Source organism: Hippopotamus amphibius, chromosome 5, assembly GCF_030028045.1.
Source record: "Hippopotamus amphibius kiboko isolate mHipAmp2 chromosome 5, mHipAmp2.hap2, whole genome shotgun sequence".
In the NCBI taxonomy this organism is placed as follows: Eukaryota; Metazoa; Chordata; class Mammalia; order Artiodactyla; family Hippopotamidae; genus Hippopotamus; species Hippopotamus amphibius.
Window position 1 is genome coordinate 83,782,260 of NC_080190.1, and position 25,357 is coordinate 83,807,616.

General features: G+C 36.6%; 1 protein-coding gene across 7 annotated transcripts in view; it reads right to left on the reverse strand.

The window, feature by feature from the left end:
• LYST (lysosomal trafficking regulator) overlaps positions 1 to 25,357 on the reverse strand; it is a 195,958-nt gene that overhangs the window by 97,164 nt on the left and 73,437 nt on the right. For all 7 annotated transcript variants that reach the window (XM_057734359.1, XM_057734357.1, XM_057734360.1 and 4 more), the window contains 10 exons: positions 24,907 to 25,063; positions 22,590 to 22,816; positions 22,015 to 22,081; positions 17,945 to 18,054; positions 16,110 to 16,536; positions 13,169 to 13,313; positions 11,649 to 11,822; positions 8,030 to 8,190; positions 6,989 to 7,179; positions 4,226 to 4,471 (listed from right to left, as the gene is read on the reverse strand). In XM_057734359.1, coding sequence (XP_057590342.1) covers positions 4,226 to 4,471; positions 6,989 to 7,179; positions 8,030 to 8,190; positions 11,649 to 11,822; positions 13,169 to 13,313; positions 16,110 to 16,536; positions 17,945 to 18,054; positions 22,015 to 22,081; positions 22,590 to 22,816; positions 24,907 to 25,063 — 1,905 coding nt within the window. The remainder of the gene's footprint in view (positions 1 to 4,225; positions 4,472 to 6,988; positions 7,180 to 8,029; positions 8,191 to 11,648; positions 11,823 to 13,168; positions 13,314 to 16,109; positions 16,537 to 17,944; positions 18,055 to 22,014; positions 22,082 to 22,589; positions 22,817 to 24,906; positions 25,064 to 25,357) is intronic.

The window sequence follows — 25,357 nt, forward strand, 5'->3', positions numbered from 1 at the left end:
GAGGGTTCTGAGCCCCACGTCAGGCTTCCTAACCTGGGAGTCCAGCAACAGGAGGAGGAATCCCCAGAGAATTAGACTTTGAAAGCCAGCGGGATTTGATTGCAGGACCTCCACAGGACTGGGGGAAACGGAGACTCCACTCTTGGAGGGCACACAAAACAGTGTGCTCACCAGGACCCAGGGGAAAGGAGCAGTGACCCCATAGGAGACTGAACTAGACCCACCTGCTGGTGTTGGAGGGTTGCCTGCAGAGGTGGGGGGCAGCTGTGGCTCACTGAGGGGACAGGGGCACTGGTGGCAGGGGTTCTGAGAAGTGCTCATTGGCATGAGCTCTCCCAGAGTCTGCCATTAGCCCCACCAAAGAGCCTGTAACCTCCAGTGCTAGGTAGCCTCAGGCCAAACAACCAACAGGGTGGGAACACAGCCCCACCCACTGGCAGACAAGCAGATTAAAGTTTTACTGAGCTCTGCCCACCAAATTGGATTAAAGTCTTACTGAGCTCCACCCACCCTGCCCTACCCACCATCAGTCCCTCCCATCAGGAAGCACCCACGAGCCTCCTAGATAGCTTCCTCCACAAGAGGGCAGACAGCAGTATCAAGCAGTATCAGCAGTATTTCATCTTGTGGAAATGAAAACCACAGCCACAGAAAGATAGAGAAAATGAAAAAGCAGAGGACTTTGTACCGCATGAAGGGACAGGATAAAACCCCAGAAAAACAGCTAAATGAAGAGGAGATAGGCACCCTTCCAGAAAAAGAATTCAGAATAATGAAGGTGAAGATGATCCAGGACTTTGAAAAAAGACTGGATGCAAAGATCGAAAAGTTTACCAAAGACCTAGAAGAATTAAAGAGCAAACAAACAGAGATATGCAACACAATAAATGAAATGAAAAATACACTAGAAGGAACCAACAGCAGATTAACTGAGGCAGAAGGGTGAATAAGTGACCTGGAAGACAGAATGGCGATCATCACTGATGTGGAAAAGAATAAAGAAAAAAGAATGAAAAGAACTGAAGACAGCCTAAGAGACCACTGGGACAACGTTAAACACACCAACATTTGCATTATAGGGGTCCCAGAAGGAGAAGAGAGAGAGAAAGGACCCGAGAAAATACTGGAAGAGATTATAGCTGAAAACCTCCCTAACATGGGAAAGGAAATAGCTACCCAAGCGCAGGAAGCGCAGAGAGTCCCAGGCAGGATAAACCCAAGGAGAAACACACCAAGACATATAGTAGTCAAGCTGACAAAAATTAAAGACAGAGAAAAGTTATTAAAAGCAACAAGGGAGAAACAACAAATTACATACAAGGGAACTCCCATAAGAGTAACAGCTGATTTCTCAGCAGAAACTCTGCAAGCCAGAAGGCAGTGGCATGATATATTAAAAGTGATGAAAGGGAAGAACCTACAACCAAGAATACTCTACCCAGCAAGGATCTCATTCAGATTCAAGGGAGAAATCAAAAGCTTTATAGACAAGCAACAGCTAAGAGAATTCAGCACCACCAAACCAGCCCTACAACAAATGCTAATGGAACTTCTATAAGTGGGAAACATAAGAGAAGAAAAGGACCTACAAAAACAAAAACAAAACAATTAAGAAAATGGTAATAGGAACATACATATCAATAATTACCTTGAATGTAAATGGACTAAATGCACCAACCAAGACACAGACTGGCTGAATGGATACAAAAACAAGACCCATATATATGCTGTCTACAAGAGACCCACTTCAGACCTAGGCACACATACAGATGGAAAGTGAGGGGATGGAAAAAGATATTCCATGCAAATGAAAATCTAAAGAAAGCTGGAGTAGCGATACTCATGTCAGATAAAACAGACTTTAAAATAAAAAATATTACAAGAGACAAGAAAAGACACTACATAAAGATCAAGGGATCCATCCAAGAGGAGATAACAATTATAAATATATATGCACCCAATATAGGAGCACCTCAATACATAAGGCAAATGCTAACAACTATGAAAGAGGAAATGCAAGGCAGAAACAGAGACAAAGATGTAGAGAACAAACATATGAACACCAAGTGAGGAAAGTGGGGAGCGTTGGGGGGGAATGAACTGGGAGATTGGGATACCAAATTGTACACTCTAAATATATGCTGTTTATTGTCTGTTAACTGTATCTCAATAAAAGTTCTTAAAAAAAAAAGTCTTATTGGCAAGATTCTATATATATGCAAGATAAAAAATTGACTATTTTCTTTGAGATCTAGTCACTGTGTAACAGTAACCATAACAAAATTATATTCAATAACTTGATGAAAGAGGAAAGACCATAGATATACATTCTGAAATTATACAAAGCTATAAAATTAGATCACAAAATGTTAAGTTAAATAAAAAGCTTTTAATTTTAAAACACTAGGTACTAGGACGCCCCTGGTGGCTCAATGGTTAAGAAGCCACCTGTCAATGCAAGGGAACACAGGTTTTGATCCTGGCTGAGGAAGATCCCACATGCCGTGAAGCAACTAAGCCCGTGTGCCACAACCACTGAGCCTGCGCTCTAGAGCCCGAGAGCCACAACTACTGAGCCTGCATGCTGCAGCTACTGAAGCCTGCACCCCTAGAGCCTGTGCTCTGTGATGAGAAGCCACCACACTGAGAAGCCCGTGCACTACAACGAAGAGTAGCCTCCGTTCACCACAACTAGAGAAAGCCTGTGTGCAGCAACAAAGACCCAATGCAGCCCAAAACAAACAAACAAAAAACCAAAAAACACTACGTACTAGATGCAAAAAATAAAAGTTTGAAAAAGGAAGAGGAGGAAAAGACAGACAGCTTAGAGTATGGCGGGTCAAATGCTAACCAAATACTTATAAGAACAGTAACAATAACAAACAGTGATGTGTCTCTTACAGCAAAATTCATCAAAAGACTAAAAGAAAGAAAGCTGGTTAGGGAGACAGTATAATTATGCTGCAGAAATTATACTTAAAAAGAAAATTCTGAGGATGAAAAAAGAGCAGGGCTGCTTTAATGAAACAAGGATATGGACCACAAGGAAGTAGAAATGATTTGTACTGAAGTGAGATCACCTGTACCCCCATTTGGATTTTGGCAATCCCTGAAACAGCCATATATACTATTGCCTGCCTACTCTACATCAGGAAAGACATTGTGCTGGCCCTCTGATGACTAAATAGAATAGATAAACACATTTCTCTAAAACAGTACCCATAGCATGAGTCAAACTTTTTGTATTTCTCCTTCTCTTTAAAAAAACTTTCAAACCAGAATAAATTATTTTTGTACTTGTTTGTTGACCTTTGTTTTTTTCCATTCATCTGGAAGTTGCAAGAGAAAAAGAAACTTTGCAAACCTTATTTTTTAAGGAATACATTTCTTCTGTATTTTTACTAGGGCATGCTTTTACCCCCCCCCCCATTGGCAATTTTATTTTATTTTTTATTATTATTATTATTTTTTTTGGCCACACGATGAGGCATGTAGGGTCTTAGTTCCCCAACCAGGGATCAAACCCAAGCCCCATGCACTGGAAGCATGGAGTCTTAACCACTATACCACCAAGGAAGTCCCTCATCAGCAATTTTATATCTTGTACATTTAACACTTAATTGTTCTAATTACACTTCTGGATAACAGCAAACTTCTAAAATCTTCATAAATTAAAAAGAAATTTTAATCAAAAAATTATCTGTGGCAGGAAGTTCGATGACTTTTTTTTTTTTTAAAAGCTCTTTCTTGGAATATAATTGCTTTACACTCTTGTACCAGCTTATGAGCTACACCAAAGTGAATCAGCTGTATTTATACATATATCCCCATATCCCCTCCCTCCCTCGACTCCTTCCCACCCTCCCTATTCAGCCCTCTAAGTCATCACCCATCATCGAGTTGATCTCCCTTTGTTATACAGCAACCTCCCACTAGCTATCTATTTGACAGCTGATAGTGTATATATGTCTGTTACTCTCTCACTACGTCCCAGCTTCCCCTTTGCCGCCCCCCCCCACCCAACCCCCAACTCCGTGTCCTCCGGTCCATTCTCTGCATCTGCATCCTTATTCTTGCCCTGGACATCCTAAATAATACATGCTTTTTTAATTTTAAAAGTTTAATATAGTTGATATATAGCTTTATTTGTAATTGAAATTCTAAAATTTATCAACAGTAAAGAATTAGTTTCTCTTTAAATAAAATCATAAGCAGTGATTCTTACCCTAGCAAAGAGAAAGACAAATATGCCAGTTCCACCAATCTCGTGCAGAATGCCTTGAAGGGTTTTACATTCAGTGGCCCGGAGATTCCTTAGATGATGAGGCTCTAATAAGATGCTGCAAACTTCTTTTGAGCTGAAGGGTCTTTGAGAGAGTTGGGTTTTCATTTGACCTTTAAGTCTAATAACTGGCTCATAGATGGTGTACTGAGCAGGACAGTAAGTTGTATACACAACTGAAAGACTTTCCTGAAACACAAATGTTTTCCTTCAGTAACTAAACGAAGTTTAAAACGTAAGTTATCAACTAGCAAATTTCAAAGTGCAAAGACAACCAACAAATCTTTTTCTTTGTTTTAAAAAAGACAGACACCACATTAAACAAAGATGGACATGAGAAGCAAGACAGCTCCCCACACAGGAAAAGATCAGTTTCATTTAGTAGTGATCAATATGTGTAAACCATATCAAGGCTGAGAAAAATTCCAGCTTTGATCATTTGGGAACAAACATGAAATTATACCTACTACCACCAATAACAACAAACCCATACCACACTCATTGCATACCAGGCACTGTTCTATGCATTTATAAATATTAACCAATCTTTAAAACCCTGTAAGATGGGAATTCTGGGTCAACGTATTCAAATGTATTTTGGTCTTAAATTCGCTCATGGGCTGCCTGTTTATTTAAACATGACTCTGAACTATAGCATTCTTTCTACTAGAATAAAATTCCAAACTATCAGCACACCCAACTAAAACTGAATGTCACTTTCAATATTTCTCCCATGTAGAGGTAGTTTCGATCAGATTCTGGCTCTCTGTCAAATATTCATTAACTACTTTTAAAATTATGGTAAATTTTAGATGCAAAATGTACTTTGAGGTGCTCTCAGTGGAGGCAGCTGCAGGAGCTCACGCTTAGGGAAATCATGTAGATTCAAGATCTTCTCACAGAAGCCGCTGGGGGCCTTGGGCTTCAATCATTTTCAACCCTTGGTGATTTAAGTATAGTTGCATCAGGCATCACCTAGTACATATGCATAGCAACTAAACTGACTATACAGTCTATTGTATATGATTATGCTGGGTAAAACAAAATTGTAAATCTGCAGTAGTTTTCCTTAGAAACCTGATAAAATGCTCAATTACCTGAAACAAGTCCCACCTGACACCACTGCCTTGCCAGGAGGGCACCATCCTCTGCCTGATGGCTCACTCAAACCTCACAACCCCAAAAGAACGAAATCAGGCTTAAAAAATCCCCTTTCTAATAAGACTTTTCACATAAAACCTGTCTAACTTTTATTTGTGATAATTTTTGTTGAATTTTATGGCTTACAGCCTATATTATCTTCAGGCAAAATAAAAGGACTAAGAATATGTAATTTTTGTGAAAACAAAGGAATTAACCAAGAACTAGAGAGCCAACATTATTATTTGAACAAACATTTGTGTGTGAGCTCCTTGGTCTTCCTAAAGCAGAGATACTCAATGTGTGGTCCCTAACTAGCAGCATCAGCATCACTTGGGAACTTGTTAAAAATTCAAATTCCTGGGTCACACTTCAGATCTACTGAATCCAAAACTCCAGCCCAGCAATCTATGTTTTAACAAGTCTCTGGGTGATTCTGGTTGGAGAATCATTTCACTAAAGCATGTTTTGTCAACAGTGGGACATTTGGGGTGGGATAATTCTTCGTTGTATAACACTGCCCATGCACTGTACAACATTTAGAATCCCTAGGCCCCACTCAATAACAGTGGACAGCCACAATGTTCCCAACCCCCATTTTTAAATGCTCCTTAGGGAGAAAAAGATTATGTGCCTACTACCAGATCTTTAGTTAAATTCCATAGGTGTCTACTCTATATTTATTTTACCACAGATATATATTTAATACCACTTAAGACTTACATATGTTTTACAAAATATTTGAACTAGAACTTCTCCTTTACTTTAGTCAAATGTTACAGCTTTAAAATATAATTTATTTTGATCGTGAAATATATACCTCATTAACAACAAAATATATCCCAAAATAGTAGTCTCCAAGTAAGAAATATCACTGACCTATAATTGTACCTATAATTGTACCTGTCATAAAAAAGCAAGAGAAGGAGGCACACAGTTTTCATGGCTAGGTCTGCCAGCTTTTAGTAGATCTTCTAAGACCATGAAGGGTCAGTTTCCTAGCTGCTATAATGAAAACTATCCATCACAAGCTCCTAAGCTATATATTAGTATAACAAAATATAAGAATAATGTATAAAATGCAATCGAGAGTCTCATATAAGCAGAGTGAGCAATAATTTGAAAGCAAAATTCCTAGCTGTTATTGATATGAAAGAAATATTCTAAAATTTGAATATGTGTAATTAAAATTAATATACACAAAAATTAGTATTTATTTATAAGTATGGGAAGGAAATGTAATAAGCAATTTTTTAAGGCTAATGTGTTATATTTTCATTATATCATAAACATTTTGCTCAAATGATTAATATGTATAACCTAAACTAAACCGATATTTAGTATAGAAATACAGTTCCAAGGAAAAACAGATGAAAATTTGAAACCTGAAAACGAATTCTGAGGCAGTAAAAGTATTTCAGTTAAAAAGAAAAACATTTCTAAGTAAAGAAAATATTGAGAAACAAAAAAGAAAAACTCTAAAAATCTAATTCCCAGCTAACGACACATTCAATAAACATACATAACAGTTATTATAAAGTTAAAACTTATGAAATGGAAACTTACAATTAAAAGACCAACGTCCACATCTTTGTTGGTCATAAAAAGCTCTCTGACTTGCTCACATTGCAGAATGTCTTTATTAATGTACTTGGAGTAGTCACTCACAGGCTTGCCGTACTTACAGGGCATTATGGATGTATGGTTGGGTCCACAAGCATATAAATAAAATGCCTCTTGTGAGCCGATCTTAGCTCCTGAATAGCAAAAAATTAAAGTTACTTATTTAAAATACTCCAACCAAAACTTTTCATAAAAAGCAAGAAATCGAGAGGGTTTCTTTTTTTTTTTTTTTTTGCTAGATTCTTATAGTTGTTTACTATATCTTACAAAATTGATAAAGCCTCAATTTCCAATTGGTGTAATGAGCAAATAATCTATAGCAACTCTGGATGTAAGGTGAATTAATATAGATACATATATAAAGTTAACTGTAAAGCTCTTGGTGAAAACTAAAGTCATCAAATTTCTATTTGCTCCTTAAGCTAAAAGCACGGTTTTTTGTTTTGTTTTGCATTTTTTTTTTTGGTAAATGGAAAGTATATCTCAGTAAACTCCTTTTAGAAATGACATGTGGCTATTTATTCCTTCATCTGTCCATCTATTCAATAAACACTGAATGCTATTACGTGCCAGGTTTAGTGATACATTTTTTAAAATCCAATATTTCTTTTTCCCCTAAAATTTCATATTTTTCTACAATACACAAAAATTACAAATAAAAGAGATAACCAGTCTCAGTGTACCTGTCATAAGAGTGCATTCTCCAGGATTAAAAGGTGATTTAATATGAGCTTCTCTTTTGGGGAGAGGGTGGGGGTAAGATGTGCACCTCTACACTAAATGTATGTATCAATTATTAGAAACATCTAGATTACAAAAATGTTAAAATATTTTAAAAGTACATCTTGGAATCTAGGAAATATAGTACTTACTAAGTACAAGTGAAGGAACAGGGATTAATATTTTATTGAGGATAATTAACTTAGTTTAATATTTGTTAACTGAAAGACAAATTTGGAAATGCTTTGAAGGGGAAAAATATACCATTGAAGAGGAGTAAATTTCCCAGGTCCCATTTTCCAGCCAACTGCAAAAATTCTTCTTGGGATGATAAACAATGGCCGATCATGCAAAATGTTTTATTGCTGTCAGATGACAAACTTGTTTTCCTTGGAAGCATAAAATCCAAAGTAACATCAGGCTTCCTATGTTAAAAACAAAGTTAAATCAATTACTTCAGTGAGTACTAGGGATTTTTAAAGTATGAATGTTTAATAACGGGAAATTCTGGAACAAGTTTCTTGGTTCAGTATGAGATAGTTGGTAATGGGAGAGAGAGGAGGACTGATTCTCTTGTCTCTTGGTCCAAGATTCTGGTGGTCCACAGGCCCCCAAAGGAGGGGAGCAAAACAGAGACACCTGACGGTCCTACATCAGACCATGGGAAGTACAACCGGACATTCGCTGCAAGTTTTCTTTGTCATTTGACTTTTGCATATTTTCCTTCCTGGTTTAAGAAACAAATCTACCATCTCCCCCTGATTTTACCAAAAAGTTTCCCATCTCAGTAAAGAACTCCTAAAATCTCATGTTCTCTATGCAGGCTTCAAAAACTAATGAGAAAAAGAGTATCACTTCTTCAGGTTTTGCTCTGACAGGAATTTAAATGCCAATGCTATTTTGCATTTTCTGTTTTTTCAATGATAAATCATTACAGAGCTTTTGATTAGCCTCTTGCTTTTCTTCATGGATAAAGGTTAGAGGAATCCTTACAAAAGGCAGAGTAGGAAAAGGTAAACTAATTCTTCTAGAGAGACACACATGATGGGAGAACTTCATCATCTAGTTGAAACTGCAAAGTGCCAAACTCTACCCCCATTTTAGAAATGTTTTAAACTCCATATCAAGATAATGAGGGTAGCTTATAAAGACAAAGTCTGTGAATAAGAGAAAGGACTTAGAATATGCTAATAATGAGAAATTCTATTTTGGTATATATTTATTTAAAAACTTTCTCCCAAGGCTTTCTTTTTCATACTTAACGTATAAATTTAACTATTTTAACAAGAATATGTTTAACAAGGAAAGATGTGAGCCAACTTTTTTTATTGAGGTATAATTGATGTACAACATTATAGTGAGATAACTTCTATTACTCTACAGGCATCTTTCTTGAACCAACTAAATGGTGGTGACTGAAACAATAGTGCCACCTAATGGCACTATGACAATACAGTTTTTAAGGGTAAAGAAAACCTACTCTAAGATCAGTGCAAGATGAGTTCAACAAACACTAAAATAATTCATACTATCTACTATGGGCAATATATTCCTATCAGATTTGTGTGCTTTTCATGAAGTAAAAACTAATAGAAAATATTAATAGGTTTTCTTTCAGTGTCATTACACCTTGAAATATATTATTTGTAGGAATTATTCTATTAGTTCAGAGAGTGACAAAGACAGTGCCAAATTTAAATCAACAGAGTAATATGTTCATCCTTGGTTACTTGCTCATTGCTCCACTAACACACAAAATCATTAACTTGTACCAAACGGAAAAAATTCCTTACAAGCAGTGTAGAAATAAGTGGGTGGGTAACAGTAAGTGCTATGTGAGTCCAGCGGCTACGCTCACAATTTCAGAACTGGCCACAGAGACCATACAGGCTCTGATCCTGAACACGCCTGATGATTAACTTACAATCCCTGTGTGTCAGCTGGCCTCATTCACCAAAAGGCTGTCGGGTCAGAACGCCACAGGGTTTGAAAGCAGGGCTCTATCCAGGCTCGGAAACTCCGTACACGTTTCGGCCGCCCTCCTCACTGTTGGCACAACTTTGGGCCCGTTACCTTGCCCCACTCTGGGTCTCAGCCGCCTCACGTGCAAGATATACCTACTTCCTCGTGCTGCTGGGAGGACTAAGTGAGGTCACCTGTGTAGACTGCTTACTACACTGCCTGGCACGTGTTGAGAGCTCAAGAAAAGAGAAACTCCAGGAGAAAGAGGCTCTCTACTCGCAGCCCCATCTCCAACCCCAACCCACCTAACTCAAGGTTCTGGAAACAAATTTACTGATTGGCTACAGCTGCCATGCAAGCTTAGGCAGTTGTGAAGACAGAATGTCTCAGAAAATATTTTATTTGGAATATGTAAAGCAAGCTTCAATGACATATTTTCATGTATTTTAAAAATGAATTCACTGTTTCCTGTGGCAAACACCGTGGACTGGCCACCCTAAAGCTAAAGCCGTTCACAAGCCCCTTCAGCCCTGCCTTCCTGAGGCTGGACGGCTGTAAGCAAGTGACTCCTGCAGCCTCCACGGCAGCGGCTACTGGCATGAGCCTTCCCTCAGCTCCCACAGGCCCTTTCCTCTGCCTGGCCCGCTCTTCCTCCCTCCTGCTCACAGAAAGCTCTGTCTCCTTCAGGTCTCAGCTGAAATAATCTGTTCCTAGACAGGTCTTCCTTGATGCACGTCTCTTAAGCAGCAAACCTGGTATTTTCTGTCTCAGGGCCCATTTGTTTTGTTCACAGTACTTGTCATGCTTTGTACACACTCATTTAATTGTGTATGCTTGCTGCCTCCTTCTTCACTGGACTGTGAGTTCCAAGAAGGCAGGGAATGTGTCTGTCTTGTTCACCAAGCCCCCACGCCTAACATAGCATGCGCTCAGCACATAGTAATTCCTCATAAATATCTGATGGATGAATATACGAATGAAAAAACAGTTTTTAATTTGTGCTAAAGTAGACATCTCTATGGTCTAATCTACTTCAGGGGATTTTTGAGAGAATTGTAAGATCTTGTACATAAAGCACCTGGTAAAAGGTCTGCAACGTAATAGGTATGCAGTATTTTAGACCATTCGATTAAATCTAGACGACTCATCCTGGATTCAAAGCTGCTGTCACGCAGCGCCTCCATGCCCATTCATTCTTCTTTCTCATTATTCAACTCAGATTGTTCCTTTCAGCACCCTTGGCCCTTCCCATGTTACACTAGTTTCCAATTCTGTATTCCCTTTCATGCTAGTTCATTCAATAAAATACTTTCCCATTCTTATAAATCCAAGATACCTTATAGCTCTCTTAGGGTTAAATTTTACATTAAGATATTCCACATTTCTTACTAATTTGACTCACAATTCTCCTGGTTTGTAAAAGTCATATAGTACTATAACCAAATCTATCACCTGGTATATTTCAAGGACCCTATCTTAATCTATCATCTGATACACTGGCTTATATTTTTCTCTAGTGATTCTAATTTCTTTTGAAACTGATTTAATTTAGGTATTAGCTTTATTAGTCACTTAATGTAAATAATTCCTTATGGACTTATTTTATAATATATGGGTTTGTTTGATGGACTAAATTATAGGTTCAGTTTCTTGATGTAATACATAGTCTACACGAATGTCTAAATGTTCAGATTTCTGCAAGCTCCCCCAAATGCAAATATTAATCTTCTTCTTCTACTTCTAAGGGGAATTAATTTTGTATGAAAGTGATAAATAGGAAAAAATACCTAACTTGACAGAGTCCTATGTTAACATACAGTAAATTTTATCTATAGTTTTCTGTAATGTTTCAGACGCTATAACAGAATAAACTTAAAACTGTAACTTACATTAATAAGTATTTATTAAAAGTGTATCATACCTCTGTCCAGAGACCCATATGGAGATGTTTCCGTGGATATTCTTTTTCCCCTGGGGCTGCTGTAAGTAGGTGAGTACTAAATGCTGCCATTTGCTTGGAAGGAAAACATTCTCCTGTGATTTGACCTGTGCTAGTAAAACAGCTTTTGAATCATCATTTGAATCCATGCACACACTGCACAAAGAGAGAAAAGGTACAGACTGAAACATGAAATTTCTGATTTCAGTTTTTAACATGTGTAACAACTATAATTCTAGATATTTAAGTGAAATTAAACATCAGTGCTATTACTAAACTAACTTGAAAAGTCAGTAGGTCTCTGTCTTACAGCATAATCTGCTTAGTTATTTTATTATACTATTACCTCAATTCATGAACTAAACTAGATTCCGCTCAGTTGCTAGTGTTAACAATTTGGGCAATAATCTTCAGAATTCAACTTGAAAAAAAATTTTATTATTACTATCTATACAGTCATTGCCTTTTTAGAAATTACAGTGTAATATCTGGTTCATACAAAAATTAACACAATTTATACATAAATATCTAAATGCCAGGATGTACTGTTGGTCTGACCTACTTCAAGGGATTACTAAGAGAATTAAGATATAATTTACATAAAGTACCTAGTAACCTTTCTTACATTTACAGAGCGTAGATCCCTAAGTAACATATTTCATTTAAAGTTTTATAAAAATAGTGTCATACTATTCATATTCATTCAATACAAATCAAACACTTGTATCTATACTAGTTAACAAAGGGGGTGGGAAAAAAGGACAAGACAGCAAGGAGAACCTAAGCTTGTTAGATAATGGCTAATTAAATACATAATCTGCATGAAAAACAGCTGTCTGATAACAACAACATCATAAGATCATTGCGATCTGATAGAATACTTCCATAGGTAAGACTTCAGTAAGTATTTGGTCTAAGATACAATTGAGAATTAACATAATGTACTCTAGAGTTTAATTATAGTTTTTTAGACAGAATAATATAGTTACAAAGATTATATTAATAACTGTTAGAATGTATCTTCTTTTTTTAAAAAATTAATTAATTAATTTGTTGGCTGTGTTGGGTTTTTGTTGCTACACAGGGGCTTTGTCTAGTTGTGGCGAGCGGGGCTACTCTTCGTTGTGGTGCGTGGGCTCCTCGCTGCGGTGGCTTCTCTTGTTGTGAAGCACAGGCTCTAGGCGTGTGGGCTTCAGTAGTTGCAGCACACGGGCTCAACAGTTGTGGCTCACGGGCTCTACAGCGCAGGCTCAATAGTTGTGGCGCACGGGCTTAGTTGCTCCGCGGCATGTAGGATCTTCCTGGAACAGGGATCAAACCCGTGTCCCCTGCATTGGCAGGCAGATTCTTATCCACTGCACCACCTAGGAAGTCCTCTTTTTTTTAAGAAGAATTTTTTATTTTGCTGTAATGATCTTTATTAGCAGATTTCACATTAATGTCTCTTACATAATTTATTTAAACACATGAGCTATTCATAGGAGGTTAGGGATAATCATTACCGAAAGATAAAAGTGCCGCTGTGGGGATCAGCCCACACTTGGATCATCAGTGCTTTGGATCCCAGTGAGATCATATGAATACAGCCTTCCTCTATGAGCCTTTCACCAGGACTCATGTACTCTGCACCTTCCAGTCTGTTGCTCTCTATGAGAAAAAGATGTCAGAATGATTAGTAAAGCAGCTGAAATAAAATGAATCTAAAAGACTACAAAGCATGGTTGTTCATTTGTAGTAATTTACCTGGAATGTCTGAAACTGACCTGTTCTAAACAACATTTCGAAAGTTTAGATGTTAACTCCAAAAAAAGCATGAAGCGTTCAAACAGTAACTGAGTTCAATAAAAGGTATTAAGTGTTTTAAAATCTATGATAACTGGGGGCTAACTGCAGGAATGAGGGACCGCTGTGATGTCACTGTGGTGACCTATTACCATCAGTGCCATGATTCCTTTATTGATTGGACTGGGCTACAGTAACATCAGTGCCCCAGCCCAGGGAGCACACACCATTGTCACATGACTTGCACTACCAAAAATCCCTATAATAATAAGAGCTTGCTTTTTTAAAAAAAATTGATATTAAAATTCCTTTTAGAAAAATTTGGTGTTTGAACATATTCCTTGTTCAGACTCCCTGATGCGTGATCTCTGAAGGTAGTTGCTGAATGATTCTGAAACTCTAACCTGTTTCTCCAAGGCAAGCCAAGGTAAATGCTATGCGCTTTGGGCCATCTGGTTATTCATCCTAACTTCCCTTTCTCCCCACTTAAAACCTAGCACTGCCTGAGTATGTGTGATGAGCTGAATCCTCAGCCATGCTACCTGTTACCATGATTCATGACTTCATGTAAAGCTACATTAATTAAGATGTACCAAAATATAAAATGCATGTCCAAAGACTCAGACTTTTACAGAAGATAAACATTGCCAGTTATCAGATTGCATAGATTGGTTGCCAATTTTCTACAGATATAACCACCACCAATTTTTAAGAATACTCTACCTAGCAATGATAATAGCTTTTAAAAAGTACAGTTAAATTCATTGACCATCTTGAGGACTAATGCCCAAGATATAAGATTATATAGAGAACTCGTATCTGAAGTGATGCTGAAAAAAATGTTTCCATATCAAATCTGAAGTTATACAATTAAAAGACCAGAACAAAAACCAGTGTGTATTGAGGAACTCAGGGTAGTAATATTATGAACATTTCTTAATTTAGTGCTCATGACAACCCTGTGAGGTAAATATTATTATCCTCATTTTGAGGGTGACAGAACTGAGGTGCTGAGAGGTTAAATAACTTGCTCATTGGCACACAGCTGGTTTAGTGGCAAACGATGTGTTATCACTGTAATATTTTCTTCACCTCTGTTCAATTTTTTGGTATGTATACTATTTTTAAATGTTATTTTTAAATGTTTATGCAAGATTATCTTTCTAAGACATGTTTTCTAATACATCTTTACAGTAAGAAATTTTTTAAATGTTCTTAATACTCACTTTTCTCAACTCACTGTGTATATTTATTCATTTTATAAGAGACTGTTTACATTGTGATTGCGCCCACTCAATATGTAAGAAAGAGATCTGCAGTTTATAGTGTAGTGGTGACATTTAAGCTCTGGAATTAAATACACGTGGTTTAAATCCATTTCCATCACTTACCAGCCATATAAATTGGTCATGCTGCTTAACTTCATCTGCAAATACAGACAGTATGAGCACTCACCTTACTGAAATGTTGTGAAGATGCAACATGTGTATAGAAAGAGCAAAGTGACGCAATCCAGAAGGCTCCCCATATACATTAGATAGCACCATCATCAATAATATCACACGTATATTGTTCAGAACTATCAATTCTTAGGTGGCAAAATTCAATTCACAAAAGAAAATGCTATCACTATTGATACCTGAGAAGATCTCTTAAAAGTTCGGCTTCCTAGGCTAACCCATGAAAGCACCTAAATATGCTATGCTAATAACTTAGAAATACGTCTGTGGAAAAGTAAATTCAGAGCTCCAACTGTGAATTATCAGGTGACATTTTCCACCCTTCCATCTTGACAGTGTCATTACGGTTTTCTTTTCCATCTATAGGTCAGCAGTAGAAACCAGATACTGGTGAAGGCCTAGTAACCTGAAGCAGAGGCTCCCCTGGGGTGTGTAAATTTGTGGAATGCAGAGCTATTGAGGGCAGCACCTCTTTATAATCATAACCCCCCTAAACATCTGTCTCATTTAGTCATTTCATTCATTCGTTGGACCCTAAGAATTAGCCTACCTGCTTTACTTCCCACCACCATAAACTGCTTTTTAACAAAACATGTTCTTTCTACCTAGCAGTTTCCTAGTAGCATAATAGCAATTCAATCAGTTATAGAAAGAACTGGAATGAAATTTATTCTCACTCTGGAGGCTGGCTGATGCATTTAAACATTCTGTGACAAGAACCAAGAGAGAAGCACTGAGGTAAGACACAACATAAGAAAGAGAGCTTGAACCACTAGAAAGAGAGGAGATGAAATGGAGGTGGACTAATAGGAGCCAGGAAACAGGTAGCAGAAGGACGGAAAAGCTGCTATAGGGTTTTATCCTTCCCTTTTCAAACACCAGGAGCCACCCTAACCCAGTAATGGGACAAGGAAAGAGGCAAGAAATGGGGCTGGTGACCCTCGCAGCAGTTGTGTATGTGGATGTCCACCTGCCTTCCTCCCCGCCCACCCCTAAAAACACCAGGCAAAAGAACAGAAGTAAATGGAGTTTTCAAGGCTATCTGACAGCTCCGGCTTTGGTTAGTCAGAGCCTGCCACTGCTGAGGCATTCCATGTGAAGAACGTGTTGCGAGTAAGTTAGAGCATCGCTGTATTCTCAGTGCTCAACTAAAAGTGCCGTCTGAAAAATCTTAGTGCAACAGATAATGCTGCTGTCATACCTGTTCCATCAAAACTACTATCCAGTAAAGTTAACGATTTGTTTCTTTTCTTTGTCTTCTTTCCTTTTTCTGTGGTACTCTCAGCTTCGCGGATGCACTCCACATTGAACCACAGTGAAACGCTGAAACCCTCTGACAGGTGTGGCCAGCAGTTTTGTCCGAGCAACGGCAAGTGGACGGGGGCTATGTGCCAAGAGGAGAGCAGCTGCTGGGGAAAAGTGTCACTGTCACCCTCCTTCTTGCTCCGTGAAACTCCTGCTCTTCTCAATAACCCCAGGGCCTTACTGTTTAGAATCCCAGGACACTTTTGTGATGCCACACCATTGCTTAAATTTGGAGTATGCAGTAGAGGGAAGGTGAGATACTGCGAAGGACTCATAGTGATGTCACTTTCAACAATTTTCAGAATACCCAGAAGAAGAATTTCCTAGAGGAGAAGAAAACCAAACCAAACTTCACAATCATGTTACAAGGTAAATAATAATCTTGAAAGTCGGGTTTATAAATGAAAATACAAACATACACATATGCATATCAGCATTCCTATTTAAATGCCTCCCTATCTACTATATTATTACAATTTTCATTTTTTGTGTGTAGTTAAGATAAAATATGAAACAGATTTCAGTCTTAAAATATATAATCTCTTGCGGTTAATTTGGTTTAGATTTAGATGCTTTTAAGGTACGAACCTAAAAAGTAATGAGTTGGTATTTAGCACTGGAAATTAAATACAATGATTATATCAGGAATAATTTCTACCAAAGAAAGATGTTTATTTCCAAGTACAGTGTAGTTGCTTCTCTCAATTATTTTTAAATGAGGGATAGAACCAGAGACCTTACAAATTCTTCAGATTTCTGAATGGTATTTACAGCATGACAGACTTCATAAAATTGAGTGCTTGGTAACTTTCCACCTTATTTTACATGCCTTTTCCCTAAATCAAATAAAATTTCTTTCATCTCCGTTTGGTAAACTAAAATGAGGTTTATTTATAATTACAAGTTTTGGGTTAAACTGAAACATGGAATGTACAAGAGAGATGAGAGGAAACAAGTATTTAATTAAAGGGAAAAGCAACGACTAAGGAGACAAGTAAAAAATAGAAAAGGTTAACCCAGTACAATGCCCTACCCATGCATAAAATAACATCTAATGTTGATTATTACAGTGATAAATGAACACAGAAAAACAGAATAGAAACAGTCCATAAATATACAGTCAGTTCTCAATTGTCTACACTAGTGGTTTTTGACCTCGTGTTCCACAGAGCTCCCTCAGGGTCTACAAAGTTCAAGTGGGGTGGTGAAATGGGCAGGGCTCAGGAACATCCTCCAATCTTGCTTCAAAGAAAGTAGCTCCAAGGTTTTCTGTTTTTATTTGTTTATGCTTCTAGTCAAGATTTCATCATAAAAATGAGTTTCTCAGCAAAGAACAGTCTAAAAACCATTAAGCTGCACCAATGGACAAGTGATAGAAGGTATATGAAGAGTGAATAATAATTTTCTAAAAAAAAGGGCAACCCTCAAATGGTTATAATTACTCATAAGTATCTTTAGCAATCAAAATTATTTAGTATTTCTTAAGCACAAAGACGGGGTCGAATGGGGTAAAGGGACTATGATTCCAATGACACATCTAGTTAGCCAAAATAGAAGTGAAATGGTTAAAATTGTGTAAATAATAAAACAATTGAGAATGTCACACACAATAACACAGAGGTGACTGTATAATAATTACCACATCAAAAGAGGGAGCTTAGTGATTTCTAAATAATAAAAGAAATTCTATAAGGTATCAGTGAAAAAAATGTCAAATTATAGCATATTTACTGTACAAGGAGATTTCTCCAGAAATATCCTCAAAAGAAGGGTTAGCTCTTCCGAACATGTCTTTGAACTCATCAAAGATACCAAAAGATCCACCAGTACTCTCTGGCATGCTAAATTAAAGAAAGAGAGAGGGGGAAAAATTAAAGGCAATGTAACTAAAGGAAATGAATAAGCAATTTCACTGAAAGAGATCAAACAGTACTGTCACATTATAAATGGATTATAAATACTCTAATAATCCAAAAATTTGCTGAGGAAATAACAATATGATTAAATGCAAACCAACTAACCAACTGACAAAAACCAACAAAACATTTTTCTTAAAGATTGGTTAGCTCAAAGTAAAATAAAGGTATTATTTACAGAAGCATAAATTAAAACAGTATTTCTTAAATACGCTGACACTGTAGGTACCATAAAATAGTCTGCTACCTCCTTATGTTGAAAATGTTTAATTTATAACTATAACTTTCTCGATAGAAAATTAGATGACAAATAAAAGTGAAAAAATTATGAAAACACAAATATCACAAATGATTAATTAGTTTGAACACTTTATTCTATCATGGGGTTTAGTATGAAATATAATTGGTAATGCACAAATTTACAGAACTTTCTAGAGTAAAATAATGACTAACATTTGTTGCATATATTACAGCGATCGAAATATATTTACATGTATTATCTCAGCTGAACCTAACCAAAAAAAAATTCTACAAAATAAATAATTATCTCCCTTTTGGACATGACAAAAGAATTCTGATATAAAACCTAAGAACAGAAGCCAAGTTTCAGGAACATGGTTTATAGAAGCACTGAACTGATACAGTAGTGTAATAGTAGGCACATCTGGAAAGAAACTTGCAACAAGACTATAAAATAGCAAGGACTTTATCCTGTAAGTAACATGAATCAATTAAAGGTTTCAGAGTAAGGAAATAACACGATCAAAGTAAAGTGTATGTGCCTAGATTTTTTTTCCAGTTCAAAACTAACAGTTTCTAGTTCAAAATGGGGGAACAGAAATACACACACACACACACACACACACACGCCTCTGAATATCACCAAAAAGTCACTGAACTAAGAGTACAGAATAACAAAAAGGAAGAAACCCGTAACAGGAGAAAAGTGGGGGAGCAATGGGCACTGGGAGCACATCAAGTGAGAGATTTAAAAATATTTCTTGAGTCCAACTCGAGGATGGAAGATGCCTTAGAGGACTGGGGCGGGGAGGGTGGGGAGGACTCGAGGTGGGGGGAGTCAAGGAAGGGAGGGAATACGGGGATATGTGTATAAAAACAGATGATTGAACTTGGCGTACCCTCAAAAAAATAATAAAAAAAAAATTAAAAAAAAAATTTCTTGAAGATGGAAGGATGGATATTGAATAGATAAAAGTGAAAGCTGCAGCCCTGAATCTCTTTGAATTACGAAGGGGCTCAGAGAACGGAGAGCCGATCTGTCCAAACTCTAGGGAGGAAGTAAGAACAGGGCTGCAAGCACAGGGATTAATAAAAGGTCTGTCTGTGAGCATCCACCTCTCTCCTTGATTCTGAGGATGCAGCACAGATAACTCACCTTTTACCTTTATGCCCTAACCCTGTTAACTCTTCTCTAAAGAAACGGAATGGATTCTGCCAAGAAAAAGCTGAGATGTATGGTGGGATGTCAGCATCAGGGCTACCAGGTATAACTGTGAAGTCTGCAGACTGGCCAAGTTGCCTGACCAAGGGGAAAAATAGGAACTGAAGAGTATATAGAGTATATAGAGGACTCCTAATACTCAACAATAAAAAAAAAGAAACACCCTGATTTTTAAAAAGGGTAAAGCATCTGAATAGACATTTCTCCAAAGAAGATATACAGATGACTAACAAGTACATGAAAGGATGATCAAGGTCACTAATCATTACGGAAATGCAAATCAAAACCACAGTGAGACATCACAATGAAAAAAACATCAGAAAAATTCCAGTACGGGGACATTCTACAGTATGATCAGTCCTCCTCAAAACTCTCAAGGTCATTAAACAGGGAAAGTCTAAGAAATTGTCACAGCCAACAAGGAACCTAAGGAGGTATGACAGCTAAATGCAATGTGAATCCTGGATAAGATATTTAAACAGAAGAACATCAGGTACACACTAAGGCAATTTGAATAAACTATGAACTATGGTTAACAATAATGTAACAATATAGGTTCATTAATTATAACAAATATACTAATGTTAGTCTGGGTACTCCACTATCTGCTCAATCTCTCTGTAAAGCTAAAGCTGTTGTAAAAAATAAAGTTTATTAATAAAAAAATTAAAAAGCAACCCACACTAAATCAAAATAAAAGAAACATATGATTTTTAAAAACCTGAAGCACTGATATATGCTACAACATGGATGAAAATACTATGCTAAGTGAAAGAAATCAGTCACAAAAACCCATATATTCTATTTATATGAAATATGTAGAATAGGTAAATCTACAATTCAGGAAATAGATGAGTGATTGTCAGGGGCTCGGGAATGTGTGTGGGGGAGGGTTAAGGGGAAATAGGGAGTGACTGCTAAAGGGTATGAGGGTTTCTTCTGGGTTGATGAAAATGTTTTAAAATGGACAACTCTGAATCTACTAAAAAACACTAAATTGTATACTTCAAATGGGTGAATTGTATAGTATATTAATTTTATCTCAAATATATCTAGAGTATATGAATTATATCTCAATAGCTGTTATTAAAAGACAATGGAACTGAATTTCTCAGAGCTAAGCTGGAAATAAGTCTTCAGATCAAAAAGGTCCACTAAGTGCACAGCACAATAAATAAAAATATGCCCATAGAGTAAGTAAGTAAATGGGGAAGAAGGGAAGGCTTTTACTTACAGTGTAATCCCAACTAATAAATGAAGAAATGAAGATGGAAACAGAAAATTACTACTTGGCAAATACCACAGTATTAACTGTTTCAGTCAAGAATCATCAATGGATACTAAAATGAGTGGATTAAAGTATGATGAAAAAAAGGATATTTACATAGTCTCAAGTTATCTCCCCACAAGATACTTACTAATTATAAAGAGAAAATACTAACTTAACAATGGAGGGACTTCCCTGGCGGTGCAATGATTAAGAATCTGCCTGCCAAGGCAGGCGACATGGGTTTGATCCTTGGGCCAGGAAGATCCCACATGCCGTGGAGCAACTCAGCCCACGTGCCACAACTACTGAGCCCTTGAACCACAACTACTGAAGCCCGAGTGCCTAGAGCCCATGCTCCACAAGAGAAGCCACTGCAATGAGAAGCCCATGCACTGCAAGGAAGAGTAGCCCCCGCTCGCCACAACTAGAGAAAGCCCGTATGCAGCAATGAAGACCCAATGCAGCCAAAACAAACAAACAAACAAAAAAACCCCAATGGAAACACCAGGCAAGACACCACCATAACCAAGTGATCAAAGTCAACATCACCAGTAATAAGATACAGACATCATGAACCCCTAGATATGACGGACTGTTAAAGGCATAGCACTGCTTGTGAGATATGCCTGCCAAAAATGCATAACTTGAATTTAGTCATGAGAAAATATGCAACAAACCCAAATTAACATTTTGTGTATGTCAGCCTTAATTCTCTAATTAAAATTTAGGTTTCTCCAACTAAAATCTAGGTTTCTATCTAGTGTATATAATATAATCATATTACATATTCATTCTGAATTTCTCAAATGTCTGTGAAAATACAGAGTAAAGAGTAGGCACTCAACCAATACCTGGTAAAGCAGCAATACAGTGTTTAGACTGGGTCACAGTCCTCGCAGTGCCACTTTCACGTATATGACCCTGAACAACTCACTCGATCCCTTGGAATCTAGATCTTTCTCTCTATGAACTCAAGATACTGATACTATGTCTACACATCTGATGGTTCTGAGAAACAAAAGAGATGATGCACATAAAGCTACTTTTGAAACTGCACAGCACTACGCCAATAGAAGCCATTATTGTCAACTCATTTCACATAACAACAAAATTATTTCAAAGCTATTGTTTAAAACTAACTGTTTCAACGCACCTTGAACATCAGAATCAGCCTGTGTTAAAATACTCATGAACCCTCCTAAAAGATTTTTCACAGTTCCCTGAAGATTAAAAAACAAAACATAAGAAATTAAATTTCTTACCTCATGAAAGCATGAAGCAACTATAATACATTAATAAATCACTTGATAGTCTACTGTATACACATACCTAGATATTTTAAAATAAGTGGAGAGAATGCTATGTGTAGGATTATACATAATTCTCATTTTGTTTTTCATACTGTTTTTTCGGATTTTTTCAAAAACAATGACCATATATTAAAATTAAATGCAATTTAGAAAATATTATCCATTCTCAGAAATATACTAGGATTCTTTCTTATTAGTTAGCCAACGACAACATTAATTTTTATGCTGCTTTGAAGAACTATGGAAATAGAAGATTTTTAGAATATCACTTGTATGAAAAACATACCTTAAGGTACTATAAAAGGTAAGTAATCACCTCAATTTTCAGACAAGATGGGTTATATATAAATAAAGAGATGAGTAATTGGGGCATGTGTGTGATAAATATTGATCACATTTAACCAAATACATCTTTTACCTGTTGCATGAGTAGAAAAATATTCTTTTCTGTCTGCCTGATAATTTTCAAAAAACTCTCAAATACATGGGCAAGCACATCAAGTTTGGCTTTACCAGTAGAAAGCAAATTTAATTCCAGCATACAAATCTCAGGATAAATTATTTCCCCTTGAGTGAGGTTTTCAAGTAAGTCATTTGGATTGCTTGATGCACTGAAATTTTCTGCTTCAGGCTTTAAGTCCACCCCTAAAAGAGGGAAAAGAAAAGATTATTTTCATTCCCTAAACATCAAAAAAATATTTCAAATCTTGTTCATCATTTACGAGGTTGCGTGGCAAAAGTGCTATTTATAAGAAGCTGATCACAAAACCTTTTCCTACTACTTGACTTTTTTGTTGTTGTTGCATTTTGTTTTTTTAAGCTCTTTATTGGAATATAATTGCTTTACACTCTTGTACCAGCTTATGAGGTACACCAAAGTGAATCAGCTATATTTACACACATATCCCCATATTACTTGACTTTTGATTACAGTAAGTATCCTGAATAATCAAGTCCTATGGATATTTTGAAGATAAATAAGTAGCCTTAAAAGTAATTTTGATTTTCACTAGAACCACAAATATTATCAACAGTAATTTTTATGGACATGTGACACAGATTTAACAAACACTCCTTTGACACAACTGGAAAAAAATACTATCCCAAACTTTCTGACTCCAAACTATCTAAACCACAGGGTAATTCATTTGTTTGCCCATATCTCTCTGAAAACAGTAGGTCTGGCTATTGGGTGGATGAATTTTATACTTTGTTTTCTTCATAAGTGAGAAACAGACACTGTTTCACTGAATATTACATTTTGGAAAATTTACTGTTATGCTCTTTAAAGAAACTGCCGTACTCTTTTTAAAAGTTTATATAGGTAAGACATTTATAAATTTCTACCTAGAGCAAAATTCTTTAAGACCTAGTTAACAAACAAATAGGAGGAAATCTATCATTATAAAATCATGTCTACACTATGATAAAACTAAAACTATTAAACCAATATTTTTTCAAAAGCACCTACTCGGGAGGTCGGGTGAGGGGGAATTGGAAGAAGGTGGTCAAAAGGTACAAACTTCCAGTGATAAGATAAATAAGTCCTGGGGATGTAGTGTACCACACAATGACTCGAGTTACCGCTGCTGTATGATACACAGGAAAGTTAAGAGAGTGGATTCTAAGAGTTCTCATCACAAGGAGGAATGTTTATTTCTTTTCTTTCTATTCTATCTATATGAGATAATGGATGTTAACTAAACCTATTGTGGTAATCATTTCACGACATATGTAAATCAAAGCACCTTAAACTTATACAGTGATATATATCAATTATTTCTCAATAAAACTGGAAAAAACAAAAATGTTTGTTTAATAAATCAAATAAGCTATATGAATACATACGTGTGTGGCTTTCAATTTGTGGCTGTTCCTTTGTTCTTTTCACTCATTATGGTAAAAAACAAAAACAAACAAAAAACACCTGCTGTGGGTCCACCAAGCCCTTTAAGTAGGACATCAGTGATTATTCCCATTCACTCGATGGGAAAGAGAAAACAAACTGTGAGGAAGATAAACCACTGTAAACTTAGTGAAGACTAACAGTACTGGCACAGTCATAAGACCAGCAAATAAAAAGATGGAGCCTTCCCAGAAATCTCTTGGCTCTGACCAATCCATATTTTCCAATCTACCCAAGTTCTAGGTCTGGAAACAAAAGGATCACATGCAATGCTACTCCATCCTAAGGACAAGCTGGGCTGAGGTCAACGAAGAAGAAATCTATGCTGCAGCATCCTTGGATGCCACAAAGAGAGGCCTGCATTCCTTGTATTATTTAATCTTTATAACAAACTGCCTGCAATGCTCTTCCTGTCTATATTTGCTACACAGAGTTTTTTTATTTAGGCCTCAATATAAACATATCTTCAGAGAGGCTTTTTCTTACCATCCAATCACTAAAATCACCTTGTTTTATTTCTTCATACTGGTTATTTCTGATAGTTATTATTTTTGTCTTTTCCACCAGAATGTATATGAAAGCAGGGACTTCCTCTACCCTGTATTCTGAAGCACTCTGTCAATGTTTGTGATGACAAAAATATATATCACTGTTTTAAATTGCTTACAAGAATGCCAGAATTTGCTGTCAAGATCAAATGAAATGATGATGCAATGCACGTTTTAAATGTAAGGCAAAACAAAATTCTAAAGTAATATTATTATGAACCATTTGCTAATTAATAATCTGACTTTCAAGTCCAATCACAAGCACTTCAGTGGTATTTTACCGTCATCCTGGGTTTCACTATCCTCAGGATTGCTTTCACTATCTGCTTCATAACCTTCTTCTTCAACCAAAAGTTTAATATTGCAACATTGAGAATCCTCAGCTTCTTCTGAAAAATCACCAGGTTGGGATGACAATTCTTCTTCAGACTGATGACTCTGTAAGATTAGTGTAATTAAAAGGCGAAAGTTGTAATGTTTGCTCATTTTTCGTAAATAAGATATTTATTACTCAAAAGTCATTTTAAGGACAGCTTCAGTATTTTCTTTACGGAAAAAATCTTAGGAATTGATAGTAACCATTACACATTATGAAATTCACATAGCATAATTTTCCAGAATCTCTCAGACAACTTGATTAACACCTCAGAAAGTAGGTGTCCTAACAGATATAGGTCATTTCAATTTTACTGAAAAACAAGTCTAAGAAATTCCATTCTAGCTACAAATAAT